Source organism: Microtus pennsylvanicus, chromosome 4 (assembly GCF_037038515.1).
Source record: "Microtus pennsylvanicus isolate mMicPen1 chromosome 4, mMicPen1.hap1, whole genome shotgun sequence".
Taxonomy (NCBI): Eukaryota; Metazoa; Chordata; class Mammalia; order Rodentia; family Cricetidae; genus Microtus; species Microtus pennsylvanicus.
Window position 1 is genome coordinate 100,354,827 of NC_134582.1, and position 26,964 is coordinate 100,381,790.

At 44.2% G+C, this 26,964-nt stretch overlaps 1 protein-coding gene across 1 annotated transcript in view; it reads right to left on the reverse strand.

Annotated features, from left to right (window-relative positions):
- Mboat1 (membrane bound glycerophospholipid O-acyltransferase 1) overlaps positions 1 to 26,964 on the reverse strand; it is a 107,403-nt gene that overhangs the window by 11,070 nt on the left and 69,369 nt on the right. Inside the window, exons 5-9 of the mRNA XM_075969978.1 lie at positions 15,345 to 15,400; positions 12,182 to 12,236; positions 10,420 to 10,603; positions 8,442 to 8,634; positions 2,991 to 3,094 (exon numbers count right to left, since the gene is read on the reverse strand). Of these exons, the coding sequence (XP_075826093.1) occupies positions 2,991 to 3,094; positions 8,442 to 8,634; positions 10,420 to 10,603; positions 12,182 to 12,236; positions 15,345 to 15,400 (592 nt within the window). The remainder of the gene's footprint in view (positions 1 to 2,990; positions 3,095 to 8,441; positions 8,635 to 10,419; positions 10,604 to 12,181; positions 12,237 to 15,344; positions 15,401 to 26,964) is intronic.

Below are 26,964 nucleotides of genomic sequence, written 5' to 3' on the forward strand. Positions count from 1 at the left end.
TAGAGCAAAACTGAGGGAGAAATTCTGTCAATTCCCTCTCACTCTGATTTAAAAAAAAAAAAAAAACAAAGTCAAATGTCTTAAAACTACTCCAAAAGGGGATTTACCACAGGGAAAGTCTAATTATATGATGGTGGGGCTTTGGGGACAAATTAAATGAGACTGTTATCTTTGTGCTATGTGACCACGTGCAAACTAGGTCAGCCTTTTACAGTCATTTCTATAAATAGCCTCACAGTCCCAGCTGCATCCAATTTTGCCTGGAATAGGAAGAGACTTCATGCATGAAGGGATCACAGTACAGAATAGAAGATCAAGAAATCTCACCCATCTGGCAATAGTGTAAGTCAGTCGACTGCCAAAGAAGACAGCCCCAAATACGCCATGAACTGTGCTTTCTCATTCAAAGAGTAACAAGTGTGGCTTTTCCTGTAGAAAATCTTCAGTCATAAGAAACCCTGTGTAGGCCACACACCTGCCTAATGTAATGAGCTTGGAAGGTGAGACTAGGCTAGGAAGATAGATGACATATAGCTGCAAGATGGCCTGGCCTGCCAGAGGATAGACAGATAACACAGATAGGCCAATGAGAGAGAACATAGGTTGGACAGACAACAGACGACAATAGATAAATGGTATAATAAATTATAGGTAGTATGATTCCTAGTTTCTTTGTCAACTTGAAACAAGCTAGACTTATTTGGGAAGAGGCTCTTCAGTTGTGAAAATGCCCCCCAACAGATTGTCTATAAGCAGATATATAGGTTGTTTTCTTCACTAATGATTGGTGTGGGATTGGTGGGCACTGTGGGCAGTGCCATCCCTGGGCAAGTGGTCCTAAGAGGTATAAGAAAGCAGGCTGAGAAAAGTCATTAGTGAGCAAGCCAGTAAGCAGCATCCCTCCATAGACCCTGCATCAGCTCCCGCCTCCAGGTTCCTGCCCTGTTTGAGTTCCTGCCCTGACTTCCCCCAGTAATGGACTATGATGTGGAAGGAGAAGCTAAATTAAACCCTTTCCTCTCCAAGCTGCTTCTGGTCATGGAGTTTTATCACAGCAATAGAAGCTCTAAGACAGGTAAATAGATGTGGATAGATGACAGTTAGATAAACGATAGATAATAGATCAAAAGACAAGAGGAAAATAGATGGGCAGATGACAGATGAAAGGAAGATGAATGATAGGTAACATAACAGACGATACATGACAGATTGTTAGGAGAGCTATTATTTATTTATTGCTAAACCCAGTTTGTTTGTTTGCATAGCTAGCTGGCTGCTATAAAACACGGCATGGAAGCACTATAACTAAACCAGACTTCCTTGTTGTTCTGTTGTTCTTGCCCCACACCAAATACAATGAAAATTAGTCTTCTCATTTTCTCTTCAGTAACAATGTAACTTAATATCAGCCTTTGACCCCAAGCACACATTCAAAATGAAAGGATTCTGTCTTTGGTACACACTTGGGGTAATTCATGGGCAACTAAAAACCAAGGGGGTCAGCTCTGAAGGACAGCGACCTATAGTGCTCCAAGGGAGCGAAGTCCCTAAACCCTAGGGCTTTGTCTGACAACTGCAGTCTTCACAGGTTTTTCCAAGAATGAGAAAGGTGCTTATGATGTCTGGAAACTTCCTACTGAAGAAGCGGTTTACTGGAATGGGGCAAATTGCTCACTCAGAACCGGTTCTAAATTTGAACTTTTTTTTTTCCTTTTAACCATATCTGCCAGGGCTTTCTGACCCAAGGAGCCCTCAGATTCTCTAGAATCTAAAGATCAGCATTCCCTCCCCCATAGTTGAGACTCATTGCTTATGCAATCTGATAAAGCTGAGGCATCAAATAGCACAATGAATTTAAATTGAATATATGATGCAATTTGGTGAGGGAACAGGCACAAAGTGGAAGAGGAGGAGGCGAGGAGGAAGACATGAAGGAGAAGAGGCTGAAAAAGAAGATAGAAAGGAAAAGAGAGAAGAGGAGGAAGAGGAAGGGGAAAGGGGAGGAAGAGGAAGAAAATGAGGAGAAAGAAGAAAAGGAAGAGGTGGAAGAGAAGGATGGGGAGGAGGAAGTATAACCCTCCTTATAAATTTTGGTAGGGGAAACGAAGGCCTCCTTCCCCCTGGAGGCCCTCCAAATGCAGAAGGCCTCAGGCGGAATAAGATGGTGGTTTTCTGGGTGGCTCCTTTTGGTCTGCTTTCCATGAAATGTGGGTGGAAGATGGCCAGTCGCCCAGGTTTCCTGCTCTCCCTGTCTGCACCAGAAAAGTGGGCTGACTAGGGGACTGGCGCTCTCGCTGCACAATGAGAAGCTTCCCCTTCCTCCACTGCTCTAGGATGAAAGGCTCTGTGGCTTGGCAGTCATGTGCTAGTCTGTGCTAGTGCAAACAAGGTATGCACACTGAGAGAGTACGGTTTGAAGGGAACCATGTCTGTCTCCAAAGACACAAAGAGAACTGTGGTCCAAGAATAAAGACAGATGGAAAGACACACTATTCTAGTGCCCTAAAAGGTGTGCATTGGGATAGTTCTTCTAAAAAAAAAATCAAATTAATTAAAATTGCTCCCCTCCCCCCCCAAAAAATAACCCACAGCCAAGCATGTGTAAGTCGAAAGGCACAAGCCTCTGGTCCACACTCTGGATTGAAATCCAAGTCAAATGCAAAGAAAAGAAAATGGCATTTTCGCTTTCTGGTTGGTAGAACAAGAATGAAACAATAGAAAGGTTTTCCTGGCTCTTTTACAAATTTTTGGTACCATTTTTTTCCTTGAATCATTAAGAGTGTCAAGAAAGAAGGTATCCTGAGAGCAAAATGATAATAATGTGGAGGAGAAAGAGGAGGAGAGGGCAATAATCTGAAATACAAATGGTGAGGAGAATATTGGGCCGGGCATCTCCCCAAACAGCTTTCCTAGACACCCCGACGAAGGACTTTGGACTCCCACACTCAAAGCAACTGCGGCCATTTGTTCCAGAAGCTCAGTGTTCTCACCTCAATCTTCCAGATGTTCAGGTTAGAGAGCAGATCCCAGCAGAAATTCCCATCGGCATCCACTCCGCTGAACCCAAAGCCAGCTGCATTGTGCACCGCGTCCGCTGTGGTTTTAAGACAAAACATCAGGAACCAGGCAAAGGTCTCTAAAGGACTGCCAACATTTGTCTAGCTACACACTGGATGCTTATTCGATAGTTTCTTGGAAAATGTGCCAACACACACACACACACACACACACACACACACACACACAGGATATGGCACCATTATGAACTGGGCTGTTTGGTGACCTTGGTTTCTATTCATTTGTTCTGTAGCCTCTGAATGCTTGCTAAAATGGACGTCCATAGAATGGACAGAGGTGCATCAAGGAATGAAGAAATGATGTGAAGATGCCAGTAGTGGGATTCAGTGGCTGGAGGAGTGAAGAAATGGCATGAAGATGTCAGTAGTGGGATTCAGTGGCTGGCAGGGTGTAGAAGAAGAGAAGAAGGCAAACACACCGCTGCTTAGAAGTAAAGGCCAATAAGGGACACAGTGGGGACCAAGGGTTATCACTAAAGATATAACACATGGGATTTGTTACTTTCCCCCTGGCTGAGACAAATGTAATTTAAGGAAGGCTTATTTTGGCTCCTGGTAGGGAAGGCATGGTGGGGCAGGAGGCAGCTGGTCACACTGAGGAAGCGGAGAGAGGTGGAACGCTGGCTCTCTGGCCACTTTCTCTTTTTTTATTTAGTCCAGGACCCAAGACCATGGTGCCCCTTACACTCAGGCAGGTCAAGCCTCTGCTAAGCGCTGCAGGTGATTTGAAATCCCTCCAATGGGACCAGCAACATTAACCATCTCAGGTGTTAAAGGGTAGTGGGCTATGTCAGGAGAGAGCCCGTTCTGGAAGAAAACAGGAGCTTAACCTGGACAGGCTACATAAAGGGGCTGATGGGCTAATCCAAGATGCAGCTAAAGAAAGTTTATGACAAACTGAGCTGAGCTGGGAACTGGGAGCTGGCTCCAGAGGAAGCCACACAGGGCCACAGTGATGAACACCCTAAGATAGTGTGTGGGAGCAGAGCTTGGGAGGTAGGGAAGGGAGGATCAAGAGTGTAAGATTATTCTGGGCTGCATAGCAAATATAAGGCTAGCCTGGGCTATGGAGGAAGTTGAAGACCAGCTTGAACTACACAGGAAAATTCTGGCTCAAAAAGAAAGAAAGAAAACAGCAAACCATCTAACTCACAAAGTCATTCTGAAAGCCCCTGCTTCCATCTTGATTTACTTAACTAAATTGTAAGAAAATGGCCCTCAAAGGAACAATCTACCTCGAATCAATGCTGTAATGAGGTGTTTTGTAACCAGCTAAAGTCCTGACAAGCCCTCGCTGTTATGATGAAGACCAAGAGACTACTTTTCTCCTTTATCATATTCCAAATTCTGTTAGAATATGCTCTTCAAGAAATTAAGTCACCAGTGACTCACACTAATTAAATCAAAGCCCTTTCCAGTTCTAGACTGGAGGAGGTCCGAGAGGATTCGCTCATAAAGGTTTAAGTCCAAATGCAGACAGCTCTCAGGCCCACTGGAGAGGAGCCTGCCTTCAGAACAGCCACACGAAAGGAACTGGCATCTTCCAGATGGGGGGCTGGCTCTGAGCTCAGTGGTCGAGCATTTGTCTAGCACTGTCCTTGGGTTGCATCTCCAGGATGGGGAGGGAGCAGGGAGGGTGAGAGAGAAGCTCAATGTTTATCTCCTCTATTTTTGGCATAGCTGATGATTTAACGATGCTTATCTTAGGCTTGGCTTCAACTGAAAACTATCTGGTTTCTCATAGAAGACAGGAGTTAAAAGGACAGAGCCCCATGCCATCCTCTCTCCTTTAGAGGGAAATTCAGTAGAGAAGAAAAAGGAAACAAAGAAAGCAGATGCCCGAAAAGGGGCCTCAGGGTTTCATATATGTGAGAACACATCTATGAATGACAGATGTCAACTAGGTGACAGCTAAAATCCCAGCTGGGCAGCCCATGGCAAGGCCAGCACAGCAATTCTTAATTTCCTGTCTCCTCCTTTAGTTTAGTGCCTACCACTCCGAGTCAGAGCCGAAAGAACCAAGCAGTGATCGTGTGCACGAATGTGTTTTCCCTTGTCATCATCTGTGATAGTCAGATCTTCACAACACACAGGTAAAAACAGATTTACTCAGGCCCAGATGTTGCAATCCATCACTGTAGGGAAGGTGGGTGTGGCAGAGCATGTCACATCATGGCACTCAGAAAGCATAAAGAGCAAGGATTCCCGTGCCCATCTAGCTCCTTCTCCCCCATTCGGTCCCTTCAGCCTAGGTCTGGTGCTGCCAGCATGCAGGAACGGAGTTGCCCCTCAGCTCACTATCTCTGCAAATGCCCACACAGACACACCTAGAAGTGTGTTGTACTAATTAATAATCTGCATGCTTCTCAATCCCAGCAAGCTGGACATCAAGATGAGCCACCACACACCTTTCTGGTTCAAGTATTTCTTATCTCCCATCATGGCGGCCTTAGGAGGGTCGGTAAGGATAGGCTCAGCAGCATAAAATGCAGAAGTTAGAGGAGGTGACTAACTTCTAGAAGCCTGTCCCCTAAGGATCAAACAGATGTAACAATGGCACCTGTGTTGAAGAAGCTGTTGAAAGTGGACTAAGTTCACACCCAGGACCCATCCGGGAAGCTCTCCCATCCGGGAAGCTCTCCCATCCGGGAAGCTCTCCCATCCGGGAAGCTCTCAAGAGATGCCATTTTTATCATGATGGCCTCTGCTAATGGGAATGCAAAGGGGATGGAGACTGGAGGTATCTGTTCAACGTGCAGACCATTCCAGTGTAAGCAGTGCCCGAATCTGAAGGCCGGAACTGATTCCACATCCGCAAAGGCTGAGCGCTCCTTTGTGAGGTGATTCTAGCTTCCAGAATCACCCTATTTGGAGAGTCAGGATTCCCTGCTCTGCACAGCGCTTTCTGCAGAAGTTTATCTAAGATTCCATCATGACCTAGAGCAGCCAGAGTGAGGTTCTGAATCATAGCTCCAAACCGGCTTTCCTTTCTCCACGCATGATGTAACCTACTATGGCAGACAAACTGATCAGGATACTCTGATCAGTTGGTTGGAGCTGGTCCTTATGATCAGGATACCCCTTGGTTGGAGCTCCTCCTTAGAACACAGCTTAACAGTTGAGCCTCTTAAATTAGTAACAGTTGGTTGTGGGGGGGGGGAGGCATTTAGAATTGGATGTTAAGTACAAAGAAAATAATTTTATTATTTATTACATTTATTTATTATTTCTATATAAACAGTAACTAGAGCAAGGCTAACACGGTGCAGTGCAACTGACATCCATGAGAGGCCAGCTTTAAGGATTAAATTTATAATTAGTACATCAGTTATATGTAAATAGCATTTTAAAGAGCTGGATAAAACAATTATTCGGTTAAGCAATTTAAATATTCCCCGATGGACTACTCATTGCTTCTTTATTCATAAATAATACAAAGGTTAATTTCAGACCAGCCCGTGGAATCGAAACTGGAAAAAAACTTCAAATCAAAGCCATTAATGAAATGTTTCCACTAAACAACCAGGAAGACATAAAAGATGGGACAGAGGCAAATGGGGAGAAAAAGAGCTCGGTGCACAGAGAAAGCTGCCCAGAGGAAACATGTCCACATTCCAAAAGTCTCCGGGGTTCTCCTAAAGTGCAGAATGACATTCTCTTCCCTGCCACCCCTCCCACCCAGACCCTGTCAGCACAAACCACACCCACCTGTGTCAGACTCTCCCCATATGGCCACGGAATGGCCTTTTTTCTCCTTAAATCTGCAGCTGATTTAGTCCAAAGCCAGCCCTAAAGCCCCGAGATACAAAAGGTGGGAACGGAAAGGGTAGGGGAGAAGAGAGAAAGCAAAGTAAGTGGAAACAGAGAATGCAGTAAAAGGGAAAAAGACATCCTCACTCCTCCTCCTCCACACACACACACACACACACACACACACACACACACACACACCTATACACATTTGTCCTCAGGTTAGAGCAAAGAAACAGCATTAACTATTTTGCATGGGAAAACATACTAGATACCTAAGATAGAGATGCCTAGCTACTCAAGTAATAAAGAAGGCAGCATTTTTAACTAGCAAGGCAACAGCAGAATCGGGGGAGGGGGTGGAGATGGGCTTTTGAAGCACATATTATGCCACTGAGGCAACTCTTGATGCCTCCTGCCCAGATGATGAAGAGGTCTGTGTTCCCACAAAAAGCCACAGTCTCGAGATGCAGAAGGCATTTCCTAGCACAAAGCCTGGTGCTCAACAAACACCCCTTAAATTAAACTGAATGGAAATGGAAACGAAACACAGCACCCCATAAATTCTAATACAGCTCTGGTGCTGGATATAGAAGTCCCCACCTTTAGTACCAGCAGAGAGGGGCAGTTGGATCTCTGGTCTACAGAGCGAGCTCCAGGACAGCCAGGACTGCATGGTAAGACCCTGCCTCAAACAAAACAAAACAAACAGCTCGAAGTCTGATGGCTCTGGACAAATGCTACGGAAGCACTGCATTTGGACTGAACTTACACATAGATATTCTTGCAGTTAAAAATAACCTGGCCCCAGTAGAAATGCTTAATGGGCACAAAGTTTATGTTTGGGGTAATGAAAGTTTCTGGCTCTCAGTCTTAACTGTCATTAAAAAAAAAAAAAACATGCCCATGCTGGACTGTAGGCCCAAATGGCCGAAGCCGTCTACTTCACATTACATGTACTTGAATGAAGAAAATAATTCTGCATCTGCGAAGTTTAATTTCGATTTTAAAACTTGAAGCACAAACGAAGAAGAGGACCTGAGTCACGTGCTATTCCCTAAGCTACAGTCTGTGGACAAAACACTGGGGACTGTTGAATGGCCAGTCGGACTTGAGAAGCCAAGTGGCTGCTCTCTGACCTTTCCATCTGAAATCAAGCAGCGTTGGTCAATGCATAGGCTCTTCTCTTAGCAAGGCTTTAAACAACTCCATCTAAGATTCTTTTAAAGGAAAGAGATAAACCTTGAGATTGGCCAACATGCAAAGAGAGAAAGAGAGAGAGAGAGAGAGAGAGAGAGAGAGAGAGAGGTGTGATTAAAAAACAAACAAACAAACATAATACTGAGCTTTTCACCATGAACAGGAAAACCTGGAACTCATCTTCCTTCTGAAGCATCAAGCTCAACCAGCATTTCCTTCACTGTGTGCAACCTAAACTGACATGTGTGATGGAAAAATTCATTGTTCATTCATACAACCCAGAAAAAAAAAGCAAGCCAGACTGTCCTGGGATTTTCCCTTAATTTTGCACTGCACTGAATGCTATTCTGGCTAAACCATCCAAGGACGACCACTGCATTCCTCATTCATTTTGGGCCACTCCCTCAAACTTACCTAATGTCCACGCAAAGTAATACTTGGGTTTTGCAGCTTGCATGACGACATATAAGTACCAGAGTCGACTCAGAAAGTTGGCCTCATGTACAAACCAGTCATCAAGAAGGAAGGTGACAGGAAAGGACTTTGAGAGCGTCAAAAACAACAGGAGAGACAGCAAGGTCATGCACAACTTCTGTATCACAGCTCCCTAGAAATGGGGGAAAACCAAATGTAACTACTCAGGTGTGAGGACCAGTTTTGGCAAGAGCATCGAAAGAACATGGTCATCCAATATCTTCCCTAGAAAGGGCAGTGGATGGACATGGGTTTTCTTCCTCAAGACACAAATTGCTAAAATTAGGTTAGGTGGTATATTTACATGCAGTACACACATGTAAACCTTGAGGACTGGACGTGTTCACGGTAAACATGGGACATAGCTGAATGTGTCTTTTAGTATCTTCTACCAACATAAGTTAGGTAGGGTTGTTTTTCCAAAACATAAGGGAAATGGATACAATCATAGGGTAGCAATTTTACACTAGAAAGCAGTAACCATTTGCTTTCCACCAGTACAGCCTGGAGAGGCAGGGAAACATGCTTGAGTCGCCAGCCAGGAGGTGGAAGCTTCCAGTATAATGGATTCTGTGCAGGTGACTAAACACCTGAGCCAGTTCATAGGCAGATAATGGAGAGCATTTGCTTCCAAAGAAGACTCAAATGTTTAAACTGGTATCATCGTCAGCTTCATCTGTTACTTTGTCACAAGGCTACTGGCAGAGATTTTTGTCCTGCCTGGTCCTGCAGCCGTTCAGTCCCAAAGAAAAACACACAGAGGTCTATATTAATTATAAACTGGTTGGCCTATTAGCTCTGGCTTCTTAATAACTCTTACATCTTAAATTTGCCCATAATTCTTGTCTTTGTTAGCCACATGGCTTGGTACCTTTTATCAGCAAGGTATTCTCATCTTGCTTCCTCTGTGTCTGGCTTCCTCTGTGATGACTTCAGACTCAGCCTTTCCTCTTCCCAGAATTCTCCTTTTCTGGTTGCTCTGTCTATACTTCCTGCCTTGTTACTGGTCAGTCAGTGTTTTATTAAAGCAATACATCCAACAAATCTTTACAGGGTAGAAGACCATTGTCTCACAGCAAAAGGCTATTATAACCAGGGAAGAGGAAAGCTCAGTTGACAAAATTCTTGTCACACTGGCCTGTGGCATGTCTATGGGGCTTTTCCTAATTGCTGGTTGATGTGGGAGGGCCCACTAGGCAGCTGGGCCTAGGCTGTAGAAGAAAGGTAGCAGAACAGGAGCCTGCAAGCAAGCCAGCAAGCACTTCTGTGGTGTCTGCTTCAATTCGACTCCAGGACTTTTCCTGTCGTCCTTGCATTGGCTTTAACTAAATAAGGCCTTTTCTTCCCCTAGCTGTTTTTGATTATGGTTTTATCAGAGCAAAGGAGACACAAACCACAACATCTGGGGTTAGGATGTCCTGACTTCTAGGTTAGTCAACATTCGGTAATTTTGCCCAGTTCCTCTGACTTCCCAGGCAATATCATCCTACAGGTGTGTAGTTCCCAACTTCATAAAAATGGGCATCCTTTCTAACACGGCACAGCAATGGCATCCTTGGCAGAACTGATTGAGGCTTAAGTGAGTGGACACGATATGAACTGAGAATACAGCCTGGCTCTAACTAAGTGATCTAGCATACAGAACAGCTAAATAATTGCCTATATTTGATTTTAATCAAAAGGGGGGGATGATTGGTCAAGCTCTCTGCTAAGCTGTTTGACATTGGCTTTTACTGTTTCATTTTTCCATTCTAGGGATCAAAGCCCGGATCCCATGCATACTAACCAAGCTCTATCACCAAGCTACACTCCCAGCTATACGACTCCTTAATTAGAATGACTGTTAGCGAGGGTCAGCCCTGAGAGTAAAACCCTTTCTATGAAACCCCAAGAAACATGCTGAATGCTGAAAACTTACAGTGGGAGAAGGTTCTGGCAAACTGTGAAAACCTCTTTGCTTCCAGTTCACTTCCAGCAACTTCATATGGATATGTCTCCCTTCAATGAAGGCTACGTAGTCCTTGAAGTTGTTACAAGGGCCAGCTATGACACTCATAAAGTTGAGATGGTAGCTTAAATATTCCAGAAGCGAGGGCTTCACTCTGTGAACATAAACGGAATTTAAAACTTGAGTACTCATCCATGTTCAATCCTCCAGCAGAATATGGCCATATACCTGAATGTTATTATCCACAGCAAAGTCTATCTCTCTTCTGTTCTCTATAAAATCCAGCTAAGAGAGACTTCTTTAAGACAGGAACCGTGGACGAGATGGGTGAGTGAGATGGTCCTAGTTCCATGTCACCCTCTGCTGGTGAGGCCCATGAACACTGAGGGAGGGATCTCGGGCAAAGGTTAGTCTAAGCCTGGGAGCTGCTCTTTTCTCTTCCCCTCTATCTGCCTGCATCACAACATGAAGGTACAAACAAAGGCAGGGTGAGAATCTGGCCCAGCGTCAGCTGCTGAGATACTCTGGAGAGGGGAAATTCTCTCCTGACTGCCAACATAAATACAAAGTAAATAGTGGGTGGACCCGACCGGTTTCCACTTGGAAGCCACACAAAACCAACTGTGACAATCTGTTGTCTGCTTTGGTGTCTAGGTCCTGAAAAAGAGACCAGGGAAAACCTGCAGTGCATGCCTCTGCTTAACGCGTCCAGGGCGCGCAGGGTGCCTGTTCTAGCAGGGTGTTATCATAGGCGAGTTCCCAAAACAGCATCATTCACAGGTTCCTCTGACTGTGCCGTAAACTGGTTGTAGCTACACAGGGCCGAGCAAGAGACCAGACTGTGAGAATCCTCCAGTGCTTCACAACTGTTTCCAAGTCTCAGTTCCTTCATAAAGGATCCCCTGGGACTCCTTTGGGATGCCAGCTGACCTTAGGGATGCCAGCTGCTTCTAGAACCTTCAAGTAGGAACACAACCCCCAGCCATGGCTGTTCTTTGTGAGCCACTCCAATGGTATTTTCATCCCTATGTCATTGTTTATCTCCTGATCCATTGGGGGAGCCTCCCCCTTTCTCTCTAACACCCCTTCCCTTTCCCTTGGCCATCCATACTGGCCAAAGAACACCTTCAGAATCCCTGACTCCTCTACCTGGATTCCCTTCTGTCCTGCTTCCTATCTTTCCCTATGCTGGGAACTAATCATGCTACATGCAATGGTAATTACTATTTCTCAAAGGCCCCAGACACAAATCTAATAGAAATGATTCTGGGGTAGACACATATATCCTGAAAAGGGAGACTCTTACAGGACTGACAAAATCAGAGAAAAGCTTCATCTGCTCTTGACCTTTCCCCTATGGCAGACAAAGATCTATATGCAAGGTTAGCCATTGCTTAGTATTGTCCAAAGGCAAAGATTAGTAGACAGGCAAGGGCCCGTTAACAGCATTCAACAGTAATACTACTCCCATATAATAGAATTAATATATGAGTACTTATTAAAATGAAGAAACTCTAGACCAGTCGTTCTCAACCTATGGGTTGCATATCAGATATTTACAGTGCAATTCATAGCTTATTACAGATATGAAGTAGCCAGGAAATAATTTTATAGTTGGGGTCACCACAATATAAGGAACTGTATTAAAGGATTGCAACATTAGGAAGGGGGAGAACCACTGCTCTAGACACATCCAAAGGACTTGAGAACATACTGCTAGCTGCTAACTTACTTCACAGCAAGTCGGTGTTGCTCGGCAGAAAGGTCTTCAGCTTTTCGGCCCAATCCTATGAAAGATAAATGAAATTCAGATTAGGGTGTCTTCCCAAACTCATTTGGAAAAAGCTGATTATTTTTGTCTCCTCCACTATAAAGAATCACTTTTTTTTTTGCATTTCTTCAAAAGCCCTGCAGGAGGAAGGCATTGGTTGAGCATGAACTTAACACACACACAAGGCCCTGAATTCCACCCTTACGGCAGGATGTAAAGTTATCCTACATCAGTTACCCGTGAGTTTGCCTGGAGAAGTCTCTATAGGTTTGTATGAACAAGGGAGCATTCAAGGTTACTTGTATTTGATCTGCCTGGAAGTCTGTTAACTCCAGAAAAGCCTGCCCATTACCTCCACATAGAGATTCCTTAGCACACAGCAGTATTCTAGAGCTCTAACAGTTGTAAGAGTGCTTCAGCTGCCTTGCGTGAGCTGAGCCAATTCAGATGTCTCTCTCATGATGCCAAGTGGGAAACGTGGTGCGGTGGCTGACGGTGACTGTCAACTCGACAGGACCTAGGATCACCTAGGAAACAAACCTCTGGGCATGCCTGTGTTTCTAGCGGCAGTTACATGAGGTGGGAAAATCCACCTTAACCACAGACAGCACCACTTCAAGGTGGGTTTACTAAAGAGAAAAAAGTAAGCAAGGCACCAACACACAAGCCTCTCTACTTCTCAACTTCAGATGCCACGTGACAAGGTACTCAAGCGCCTGTTGCCATGTCTTCCGACTATGATGAACTGTATTGTCGCTTTCTGACATCAAAGGCAATGTGACAAGAGCTCATGCGCCTGTCGCCATGTCTTCCCGGCCATGATGGACTATACCTCCAACTGGGAGCCGGGTTTGGTCAGAGGATTTTGTCATAGCAACAGGAAAGCTTACTAATAGACCTGAGAATTGTGATAGCTCTAACAGGACGCTGGGAGCACTGGGATGAGACATGGTGGGGGAGGAAACAGAGACTTTCTCCCTCTAAACAGCAAAAGGAAGCTAATGCTGACTGCAGGGAAAACACAGAGAATCACCAGATTTTTGTCTTTTCTTCTTCTTCTTTGAACTCATCACCAGCAAACTTCCAACCACAAGTAATGCTTGCTTTCTGTAAAATGTGCATGCTATTTTGGAGTCACAGAAACTAAAGCATTATCTTGTGGGTATTTTTTTAACCTCCTTTTTTTTTTCTTTGTTCGTTTGAAATAGGATCTCACCAGTTAGCACAGGCTGACCTTGAACTTGCAGCCCTCTTCTGTACACTATCCAAGTGCTGGAGTACAAAAGTGAGCTGAGCCACATACTGGCTCTGAAGTATAACCAGCAACATAAGAACTCTAAATCTGCCTAGTAACCATGAAGGCAATTCCATAGCACACTTAAACTAGGTGTGGTGGCTCAGGCCTGTAATTATAGCATATAGAAGGCAGAGACAGGCAGATCGAGTTTCAGGCCAGGAAGGAGCTATAATAAGATCCTGTCAAGAGAAAATGCCTAAGAAAAGGCAGAGTGTCTCTGGAATTCCCTCATTCCTCCCACACACAAGGGGGAAAAAAATAAAAGAAAAAAGTAAATAAACATTTCACTCTGTGTTAGGAATACTCCAGGAAATGTGGTAAAGGGAGCGTCCTTTAAATTGTAAATTTAGGTCCAAAGACTATTCTGAAGTAAAAAAATAAAAAAAAAGAAAAGAAAAGAAGAAGAAGTGTCAAAAAACAAAACAAAACAAAAACTGCCCAGCCCAGTATAGTTGCACCTGGGAGGAAACAGGAAGATTCCAAGTTCAAGACTAAACTGGGTTTGCACAGTGAGACCATTTCTACACACACATACGTACACACAGAGACAACAATACGACCCCACTCTGTTTTATCCAATCATATCTCAACACCCCCATAGCAATTTACAGAACTGAACTCACTCTGACTGTTGGTTACTTCTGTTAGTCTATACTGGTAGACACGCCCAACCTTTTGACATGGTGACACAAGTTGTCATATATAAAGTTGACACTCAAGAACAGAACAGCATAGCTAATTCCACCTACACACCCCCCCAAAAAAATTTTACAATGTTTTAAGTAAGTTTATGATTTGTTTTAGAGCTACATTCAAAGCTATTCAGGGCTTCCTCAGACCAATGGTTAAGATATTCCTGGCAGCTACTACACCAAGCAGGGTTTCCGTTTTCCTGAGACTTTCTGATTCTGACAATATAAGTTGCATTTTGGGATGTGTCTGAGTCCTGGGACAATCAGGATGGTTGGTGACTCTACGGACATCCCATTCTCGCTGCGGAATGGCCCAGTTATATGCAGAGTAGCTAAAGTCCCAAGTATGAATGAAATACACTGGGTCAAATGAAACATGGTCTGTTCCTATGCTTTAAGTAAAACAAGGACACTAGTTGTTGGAGAGAAATCTTCTCAGCCTGGCTACTATAAAGACATGTCAACAGTGGAGATCGTTCTGAGCACAATGCAAACCCACAGGGCGCCTGCCCATTGAACCCCTTAACCCTGTATTAGAATCATCCTCCCTTCCCTGAAAAAATCACTCTACTGATGGAAATCGTGTGCTCTGACCACTGTTAGGAAGAACCTAATAGAAAACAGTGTTCAGTTTTACACAAGCAAAAGACTCTTCCTTCTCTCAGCTTTTTATAGGTCAGGCTAATCTTATCAGACAATTTTTCCAAGCACACACCTCCCCCAAGGGGCTAAAAACCGTAGCATTAAAAACTGATTAACCAGCCAATGCTGTTACATTTTTTATTGCCCTCTAAGTTTTTCAGAGATGAAATCAAAGCAGAAAGGAAGCCGTTGTCTTAATAAATTTGGAAAAGGTCAGAGGGCACCATGAATTAACTTTAAAATGTAAACAGAAACCTCACTGTTCTTGGAGCAAACACTTAAGTAAATGTGGACTGTGGATTCAATTTTAAAAAAAAATGGGGAGTGAAGGCTGGGAAAGCAGAAGGGTGTGACTACGGAGGCCTGGAAACTGTGAACAAGAGAGAACAAGGCCTGCCAGCGCTCACGTAAATCTTGGACTGCGTGTGATGGACGCATGGGAGTACCGGACACCTGGATGGCTCTGAGAGCCAAAAGGAAGACTGTTTCTCACCATCGTGAATTTGGAAAGCCAAGGCTGTGATCTTCTGAGTGACAATCATCAGAGGCCTAGAAAGAGGACAGAAAGTGGAAACTGGTTCAAAAAAAAAGGGAAAGAAACTTCTATCTCTTTGCACGGTGGTTTTCCCCTTGCCGTTTACTAAATCCAATGCAGAAACAAAGACCCTAACACATTCCACTTTTATCCCCCTTGCAAGTTGCTTTACATATGTGGACAGCATAGTGCTCGCCAGGACAACCCAGACCATCTCAGTTGGCAAAGGCAGTATCAACACCAGAGAACAGCCTACATGAGACCTTCACATGACCGGGTCAACAAACATTGCATCATGAAAAGGCCTGAGGGAGGGTCAGCAGGATGGAATGTTCTTTGACAGGTTGCTAGCCTAGGAGCCAGCCCATATAGTTTAGGTGGTTGGTAGGCTAGACCAGTTCTGTTTGTATACGCGCACTCTGGGATGTTCAAATCATGACAAAATTACCCAGGGACACATTTCTCAAATCACGCTTGCAATGTTAACAGACACAGGGCTGTTCTGGTGTCTTCATCCATGTCTGCTGCAATCTGCTTTGCTCTGTTAAAGGCAAATCTGGCCTGCACGCATAGTAAGATATATTTGTAAAGTACAGCTGGGGAAAAACAAGCAATTTGTTAACCACACACACACACGCACACACACACACACACACACACACACACACACACAACAGCAGTCTTAAATTAGTAAAGCCAGCCACTGCGGTGAGACCTTTCCTGGGGGACATGCGCAAACTCCTGTTCTTCCCAGATAGGGCACCAGTGAAATCCAAAAGAAATGAGTCCACTCCAGTCTAGCTTGGAGAACCGGAATTTAGGGCTGCTCACAGACGCATAGGTGAAGAATTACCAAAGGAACATGGGCACCTTCTGGGCAGCGACTATACTGAAGAGGAACTCTGCCCCCACCTCCCCTTGTAAATCTTGACTGTTTTTATATCCTTGAGAAGGTGTGAGACCCCATGGACTTTAAGAGCCATCTTGTGAAGAACCTCACACACTTAGTGGGCTCACTTATGTGAGGGGCTCATGGGAATAATTGCAGCTTCTCTATTTTAAAAACAGCAATAGCCATGTCATGCTCAGATGACGGAGTCTCACAAGAGCCCCAAATCAAAACTTACCTACAAACGGCACGTAAGCCAAAAAGCTAGGATAGCTGGATGAGGGTTAAGAATCGTCATTTTAACTTTCAGCTATATATAGTACATGCCTGTAATCCTATCACTCAGGAAGCTAAGGCAGGAAGATCAGGAGTTGGGGGGGGGCTAACCTGGGTTACTTAGAGAGACCCTGTCACAAAAAAAAAAAGAAATACATCAATTTTTGTGCTTCAAAGTGAAAAAAATGAATGAAATATTTGTAAATAATATCTTTTATTACTTAATAACAGACAGTTCAATTTAAAGGCAGCCACAGAACTTCAACAAATAACTTTCGTGTGTGTCGGTGTGTCTGTGTGTGTGGTGGGCGGGTCTGTAAATGGATAGTAAGTCCATGAAAAGATGGCTGTTAGGAATTAGCAGGCACAGAAATTCAAGTGAGAATCACAAAGCACCAGTACAGCTGTAATCAAAATGACAGGCAATGACAAGTGTTTGCATGGATAGAGAGAAATCAACACCCTTACACACTGCAAGTGAGAGTACGTGACAGTTAATTTTGATCATCAACTTCATTTGATTAAGAAACACATAGGAAATTAATGAAGCACACTTTGGCTGTGTCTGTGAGTGCACTTCAAAAGGTTTAACTAAAGAGAGAAGATTCACCCGAAATGCAGAGAGCGCCATAGCATGGGCTAGAGCAGCAGACAGAATAAAAGGGGGAACAGAGCAGGAGAGACGGCTCACAAAAATAGCGATGACTCTTTGAAATCCTCCTGTATCTCACATTGTGTTTGTGGAAGTCCAATAGCCAATAGGCAGGACGTAAAACAACATAATGTTGTGCTAGGGAAAATGGAGGTAGGTCTGCCTAGAAGCAGGGCGGGCGACTGTGCGCGGTCAGAACAGGTGACAATACCTACAGCCAACAAGAAGGTAATCAGGTCAGCCACTCTGGGGCAGCAAGCCATGCCATGCTCTTTTATGTTGAAAAATAAATGAACACCATGGTTTGGGTCCTCATCAAAAGGGCTACCTGAGAGTTTCTAGAAGACCAACTTGGTCATATACATCCATGTGTCTTTGTTGCTCACCCTCTTGATGTTCAACAAGACCTCTGACCCAGAATGTGCAACCAAAGGCTGAGAGCTATCTTTCCCAAAAGAGGTTCTCTATATATAAACACTGCATTCAAGGTGGTTTCTAAATATGGCCTTCAAAGTACCATAGTTTTCTTTCCAATGCCTTTCTGTCTTCCTTTGCTTTCTTCTGGAAGCCTGGAAATGCTCAGAGTCAGGCTTTCTATGCAAATCCCAGCATGTATTTTTAAATGTGTGCCACATTCTGTGTGCACATCCTATGTGCAAACCGTGTAAAGCTCTGCGCCCAACATAGCCCACACATATGCAGTAGGGTCTGAGCACACACGTACCAATAAAGTGATAAAATATTATGGAATTAGCCTAGACCTACATCTATGTAAAAATATATTTGTTTTCACTTACCAATGACTACACTAAGTGTACTCCATTGCCTAAACATTTAATAGTCTAATATGCACAAACATCTCTGTCCTCCCTCTCTCCCTCACTTCTCCCCTCTCTTTTTCTCTCTCAGCAGCAGGGATTCAAGCCAGGGTCTCCTGTATGCTAGGGAAGCACTCTGTCACTGAGCTCTATCCTCAGTCCTTTCTTCAGAGTTTCATTTAGGCGCTCAGGTTTGCTTTGAAGTTACTACAAAGTCCAGGCAGGCCTTGAACCTATGACTCTCCTGCTTCAGTCTCCTGAGCAGCTGGAATTATAGGCCTATGCTGCTAAGCCTGGTTTAAATGTCTGTCACATTTAAGACCCCATCTGCCCCCATTAGTATCTTCCCTGTTTGGGAGGAGGAAAAATGTCTCACCTGAGTAATCTCCCGTACCTCTGTTTCCATTTAAGTATGGGCTTCTCAAGGAAGCTGACTACTGCAGGATGTACTGCTGGAGCACTCAGCCAAGCCAATGAATACTAATTAGAACGCTCTACCACTGGAATATGCAAACAGCACACTGTTGCCATGCCTTAGAGAGGATGTAATTCAGGGGTGGGGGTGGGGTGAAGAAGAGACAGCTGTGGGTTAAATGTCATCTAGCAATATGTATACATATTAATCTTATACATTATCTGTTTTATAGTCTCAACAGGTGGTGTTTCTATTTGAAATATCTAAAGAAGTCCCTAACAACTTACACACATATGGACACACACTGACACACACACACACACACACACACACACAAAACACCTCAGGGATGAAGAGATGGCTCAGCAGTGGGTAAAGCACTTTCTGGGTGAGAATGAAAACCAGAGTTTGGATCCCCAGCACCCACATAAATGCTAAGTGCACATGGTGGCCTGCCTGAAATCCCAGGACTTGGGAGGCAGAATTGGAAGCCCTGGAGCAAGCCAGTCAGTCATGACAGTCAAATTGGTAAGCTTTTGGTTCACACAGAAGATCCTGCCTCAATATATAAGGTGGAAATGATCAAGACAGACACTCAGCCTCAACCTTTGACCTCAACATACAAGTACACAGCTGTATACATCCATCTTCATACACGCGTGTACCCACATCCATACACAGTCACACACGCATGTGTCCTACACACGAGAAAGTAAGCAATTCATGTAAACGAGTTATGTGCTCCTAAAATGTCTAAAGCCCACACACTAGACCCAGAACCTGTTCACCACAAGGAAACGTGATCCTGAACCCTTAAGACCAGAATCTGCAAGAGTGACAGGATGGCCCCAACTGTCCCTCACAGCGCCACCCCCACCCACGGCTCTTCAGCTACGCCTGTTTCCAAATGTGAACTGACATCTACCCAGTCTAAACAGAGGTTCTATCAGGTGATGAGACTTGGGAATTGAACCCTTAGAAGCTTCAACTTAAAAATGTAAGTCCCACATATACAGTATTTCAATCAAATAAAATAGTCTAAGGTACACTGTTGTCTTATGATTGGTATTCATGCTCATTGGTGCCCAAAATTCAAAGCTCAGCATACAGGATGTGGTGGCTAGCCTCTGGTGTGGCCGTGAGGGGTTTTCTAGATGAGGCTAGCCTCTGGTGTGGCCGTGAGGGGTTTTCTAGATGAGGCTGGCCTCTGGTGTGGCCGTGAGGGGTTTTCTAGAGGAGGCTAGCCTCTGGTGTGGCCATGAGAGGTTTTCTAGATGAGGCTAGCCTCTGGTGTGGCCATGAGGGGTTTTCTAGATGAGGCTAGCCTCTGGTGTGGCCGTGAGGGGTTTTCTAGATGAGGCTAGCCTCTGGTGTGGCCGTGAGGGGTTTTCTAGATGAGGCTAGCCTCTGGTGTGGCCATGAGGGGTTTTCTAAATGAGGCTAGCCTCTGGTGTGGCTGTGAGGGGTTTTCTAGATGAGGCTGGCCTCTGGTGTGGCTGTGAGGGGTTTTCTAGATGAGGCTAGCCTCTGGTGTGGCCGTGAGGGGTTTTCTAGATGAGGCTGGCCTCTGGTGTGGCCATGAGGGGTTTTCTAGATGAGGCTAGCCTCTGGTGTGGCCATGAGGGGTTTTCTAGATGAGGCTAGCCTCTGGTGTGTCTGTGCGGGGCTATCTGAACACACACTGCAAGCACAGACACAGTAGGAGATACACAGATGGTTCCCTCATGCAACCGTAGTCCTTCCGCAGCACAGCTAGGCTGCTGAACCTGAGCTGTGCTCTGATTTCTCCCCATCAGCCACATCCTTAGATTCGCACACCCTCATCGATGTCCTGCTGTGCCCTTGGACCTGAGAAGCCTCTGAAATCAAGGGGAGGGGGCCATCTTCCCTTTCTGACATTGTTTTTTGCCCTGATTAAAACAAAAAGCAACTAAAACCATACTTTGTCTTCTTGAACTTGAGATGATTAATCTAATCTGGATAAAGAAATATGAGTGAAAAATAGAAACAGAAGCACAGAAATGAAGTAAGACAAAACAAGCAGGTGAATATAAGTTTGAGACATAAGAATGATACAGTGACAATTTCCAACCACCACACACACACACGCACACACACACACGCACACACATACACACACACATACACATGCACACACATACACACACACACACATACACACGCACACACACACATACATACGCACACACACACATACACACACACATACACACACATATACACATACACACGCACACACACACATACACACGCACACACACACATACACACGCACACACACACACATACATACGCACACACACACACATACACACACACATACACACACATATACACATACACACGCACACACACACATACACACGCACACACACACATACACACACACACGCACACACATACACACACACACGCACACACACACATACACACACACACATACACACACACACACACGCACACACACACATACACACACACGCACACACACGCACACACACACACACACATACACACACACGCACACACACACACACACACACACACACCACTTTTTTCAAAGCGTTAAGCTCTATTGTTGGCACTGACCAAAAACACAGTCACCATTTCCCATTTCAACAGGGCACAGGACAAAGGGACATGGCATAACTTTTGTCTGCAGAATTAAACTCTAAGTGACTCTTCTAAAGACTGAAAACCTAGCCAGAGCCGGAAGGGGAAAAATGTGACAAAAAAAAAAAAAGCCAACTTTGAAATCTCTTTGCATATGTATTCTCTTTCCAAATCACAGAACGCGATTATACGGAAATTGACTGGGCTGAAGGTCAGATGGGGTGCCAGATGTCATAAAGCAACAGAGGAAAACACTGCCTGGGGACAACAGGGCAAATGGCCACCACCAGGAGAGGGACCACAGTCATAGTTCTATTGTGCACCCCTAAGATATAGCAGGGAACACAAATGCTGGCTGGTCCAAATGCCAACTATGAATCTCCATGATCCTGCACTATGCATTCAAATATATTAAATAACATTCCTGGAGTGTTCATGACACTATTCATAAAACAAATATAAAGTCACCAGTAATGGCCCCTCTGGGAGAAGCTGTCCTATGTTTTCATTATGTCTTCCCACTCCTCTATAGATACCCACATTCAGAGAAAGAAATGGAAGCTTGGCACAGATTCATCTCCTATGCTTTAAAAACATTTTCCTCTTCCTCTCTGTCTTTTTTCTTTCTTTGAGATAGAGTCTCACTGTGCAGCTCACTCTGGCCTCCACCTCAGAACAATCCTCCTCCCTTAACCTCCCAAGTACTGGGATTACAGATGTGAGCCATTACACCTGGCGTAAAAACCTCATTCTCAGTGGCAGCATTAATCTAGCCATTTGATTCAATTGTCCACATTTTTTAGACCATTTAGGATTCTTCCAGTTTTTCACTATTAATGAAAATAGCCTTAAAAATCCCCACGAATATATTTTATTTCCTCACAGTGATTCAATTCCTAACAATTTAGCCTATTATAACATATGAACTTGAAAACATTCTTTCTTGAGATGTGTGGGAAAACTGCCTTCCAGGAGGGTAATATGTATTTATACTCCCACCAACAGCGTGTGCGAGTTCTTGTTCCATGTTTTCAAAAACACTTGGTGGCCTGAATTGCCAACACGAGGGAGAAATCATCTGCCTGGATCTGGCCTGGACTGGAAAAGAAGAAGTCAGAGTTCTGGCTGCCACCCTCGGAAAACATAACTTCATTTGTACCCTTCTGTGAGTGAAGAAAATAAAAAACCAATTCACCACACACACACAGACACACCACACACACACAGACACACACACCACACACACACACACACACACACACACACACACACACAATCGGCATTACTACAATTGATGAGCTCCACCAGGAAGAGGGGTGCATATTCTAATGCAGTGGTTCTCAACCTTCCTAATGCTGCGACCCTTTAATACAGTTCCTCATGTTATTTATTCCTCCAACCATACAGTTATTTCATTGCTACTACATAGCTGTAATTTTGCTACTGTTGTGAATCATAATGTAAACATCCGATATGCAGGATATCTGACATGCAACCGCAAAGGGATTGCAACCCACAAAATGCCTTCTGTAACCCACATTCAGAGAGAAAACATGAAGACAGCCACAGCTATTAATACATGTATCGATTTAAATTGCATTTGTAGCACTGGCAAAAGTGTATCTTGTGCGTTTTCCTTACTGGGCCAGCCCACGGAAACTTGATTACTTTTTTTTTTTAGTTTTTTTTTTATTTGATTACTTTTGAGTGATAAATAAATTTTCAAGTCCTGGAACAACCTAAAGTTCAAGTGTGCTTGTTTTCCCAAATTAAAGAGATCCGTATATGTTCAGACACAAATGCTAATCACCCCAAGCCCACTAAACGCCTGTCTGTGCTCTTACACTAAAGGTGCAATGAAGAGTGTTAAGCACTAAGATTTGCCCATGTCCTCAAAGTTTAGACCCTCCACGTCAGGGTGATTTGTGACACTGAATGCCACTTTGAAACAATACTTTACTTCTTGGCAAAATCCTCAACAGCGCCTTTCAGTGGATAGAAAGAGCTAGGTGAAGTCAATTCCATTCTGAAAGAAAGCTTGTGGCTGCTGCATGCTTATAGAAAGAAGGGCCAGTAAAATGGTTCAGCCAATAAAGGTGACTGCCACCAAGGCTGATGACCTGAGTTCAACCTCAGGACTCACATGGTGGAAGGAGAGAACTGACTCACACAAATTATCCTCTGACCTCTAACCTGGGTGTCGTGCCACGTACACACATACAGACTGAATAAAATAAAATATTTTTAATATTTAAAAAGCAATAATAATAATTTTTAAAGAATCAGGGTTGGTGAAGATCCCCTGTAACTGTTGTCAGCCTGTGATTGAAGCCCCTTGCCAATTTTAGGGTGGGGATACCACTCCATTTATAATGACTAACATTGGCCAGGAAGATGGGTTTATGTCTGTCATTTTTGTTTTAAAATAACAATACACATATTGGATAGCATGGCCACTCAGCTATCAGAAAACTAAGTCACATACAACTTTCAAGTGGCAGGCTCGCCTTCTTTAAATCTGCTCCCTAAGCACGTCCATGCGAGCTGAATACTCCGCAGTACCACTGCGGGTAACCTCCAGAGACTTCTTACAGAAAATTAAAAAAAAAAAGCCACGAAATAAACACCACTTGAGGGAATTCACCCAATTCAGAGAGTGAGGAAGATCGGAGCTGGTTTGCACCTTCCCTGTCAGCAAACACAGCATCAGCTGTGCAAGCACGTGATTGCTTTCCCCAAATGCCTTGACCTTTCCCTTCTGGAAACTTTCCGTGATTTTGACCTTGCTAAAAATAATGCAAAAGATGCCAGGTGCATGATACATACCCATAAACCCAGCATACGTTTGAGAGGCTGAACTGAGAGTTGAAGCCCAGCTTATGCTATAGAGAAGAGGCCAGTCTAGAATACATGAGCAAGATGGTCTGGGGTAAGGATGGGGGGTGGGAGAAAGAAAAGAAGAAAAGGAAAGAGAAAAGGAGAAAGCTTCATGATGCTGATGAAGCAAATGGAGGAGGAGGCATAACAAGACTAAGACATGAATGAGAGATGTGTCTTGAGCCATCCAAAGACAGAGAATCGAAGTGTATGAGCTGCTTGAAGCTGCTATGACAAACTGCTTCATGCTGGATGGCTTCAAACAAAACTTGAGTTCTCTTTTTTAAATCCATGGTCCCAGACAACAGAAGACCAAGGCTAATCACATGCACATACATGGTGGTGGTTCCTTCTGGAAGCTCAGAGGGCAATCTGCCCCACACTTCTTCCTGGCTTCTGCTAGTTGACAACATGGCTGGACTCCAGCGGCACCCCTAAGCCCTACCCCCATCTTCTGCACAGTCATCTTACTTCTAGGTGTGGCTTGAGTCTATCTACCCAGACCTTTATACGAAGACCTGTCAGACTGCATCGGAAGCTCGTAATTTAAGCCAGGGTCACCTCAACTTAACTGATTGCATCTGGAAAGATGCAGTTTAGAAATGAGGGCACAGCTTGGGGCTGGGTGGACACAAGTTTGGGAAAGACAGCTAACCTTGGACATGACCCTGGCTACACGATAGCTTTCTATGTGATCGAGACATACGAGTGCACATCCATTCTGCAGCTGTGCGCACATCTGTCAGTTTCTTCCTGCTATATACATGGCTCTCAGTCTGTCTGTGAATAATGGATGCAAGAACCTTTGATACTCCAACCTCTGCTTGGAGTGTAGGTCCCCCCCGCCCGCTACAATGACCCCCTTGCATAAATGACCTGATCTCTAGGGTCATTTCCTCTATTTCCTCTAGCATGAAATCAGGGAGGAAACACGAAATAAAACAAAAGGTGCCTGAAAGCAATCTAGGCAAAGAATCCTTGATATCTGCAGTGTTCTTTAATGTTCCCAGCAGCCTCATCCACATTTAATTCAACAGCGATTATCTTTATATACTAAACTTCCTTCAGTGGCTTCCCAAAGTCCCCAAGCTGGTTTTGGACAAACTACTATCTCTCATATATATTCTTATTTATTTATAAATACACATACACACCTCTGCCCACACATTTATAGATAAATGTATATATAATCAGCTTCTTTAGAAGCTGAGATGATTAACTTTATGTGCCAACTTGATTGGGTTAACAGACGCCCAGACAACTTTTTCTTTTTGGATATGTGCATGAGGGTGTTGAGAATCAGGGGCATACGTGAAGAATTCCTGTCCTCATGGATGGAGGTATTATACAGTCAGTCTTCTAGTTCTGTGCTGGAACACCCATCTTCTCCCTTCAGGCATCTGAATTCCAGGCTCTGACTTTGTTAGGGTTTCTATTGCTGCAACAAAACACCATGACCAAACACAAGTTGGGGAGGAAAGGGTTTATTTGGCTTCTACTTCCATATCTGCTCATCATCCAGTCAGGACAGGAACTCAAACAGACAAGGAACCTGGAGACAGGAGCTGTTGCAGATTCAGGGTAGATCCTAGCCCATCAGTTCTTTCCCCAGAAATACCCTCATAGACCAGTCATGAAGTGTACCTCACCAATCTCCTAGGTGATTCTAAATCTAGTCAGGTTGACAATGGCTCTTGACCATCACCACGACTGATTAGATCAAGGGCATCACCACTTTCCTTATGGCTATGTACAGCACAAGCACCATTGATTTCAGACATTTCGGCCAGTCTCAGCTCTTAACCTTATTTGTCATCAATGAAATAACCCTCTTTTTAATTAATCTTGTTAACCACCTCACAGTTGGTGGCATATCTACTCATTATGAGTCATATGGATTTATATATTTCTCCCTTAGGGAAAGGTCTATTTACCAAAGATTCACTGAATGGGAAACAATCTAGCTAGAGGAGAGAAGTCAGGTTCTCCTGATCCATGCTGCTTGTGGGGGACAGAGCCTAGTTCCTGGGGAATTCCTATCAGATGACATCAGTCACCAGGAACAACACTACCTTCATTCCACAAGGGTCATAAGAGGCTGTGCTTGAACTAATATGAACATATATAGAAAGGGGTGGGGGGGGGAGAGAGAAAGAGAAAGAGGTATGTGTGTATATATAGAGGTATGTAGTATATGTGTATGTCTATAGATAGAATAGACAGATAGATAATAGATAGATAGATAGATGTATATACATAGAGAGGTGTATGTATGTGTGTGTGTAGAGAATGAGAGAGACGTGTGTGTGTGTGTGTGTGTGTGTGTGTGTGCATGTGTGTGTGTGCAGGTTCACATGCACTGTGGAAGTCCGAGAACCACCATGGGTGTTGTTCCTCAGTTGCTATTCTTGTTATTTGAGACAGGGTCTCTCATGGCCTGGACCTGTCCAAGCAGGCTACGCTGACTGCCAGTGAGCCCAGGAATCCACCTGTCTCTGTTTCTCCACACTGGAATCACATGTATGTATCACCATACTTGGTTTTTTATGTGAGTTCTGAGGCTCAAAGTCAGTTCCTCATGCTTACAGGCAACTGCTTTATTTACTTTACTGACTGTTCTATCTCCCCAGTGCCGTGATGTAGAATTAGCATGGACTGTACCAGAGGGCCAATGCAGAGAGGGGTGACCCACCAAATCACTGATTGGTACCAGCTCTACCAGGGACTTCCCTTGTAGTTGACAGAAGTCAAAAGGATCTGGAAGTGGAATCATGGGTTTCATACAGCCAAAGGATGCTAAAAAGCTTCAGGGTACCACCTGTTTATCAGCAACAACATATTATTAACTAGTAAGAGATGAAATGCAGGGGGCTAGGGAGATGACTCAGTGGTTAAAATGCTTCCTGCTCTTCCAGGGGACCCAAGATCAGTTTCTCTGGGGAACATCCATCTCTAATTCCAGCTCTGGATCCAATGTCCTCTTTTGGCTTCTACCAGTACGGCATTCAAGTTGCATA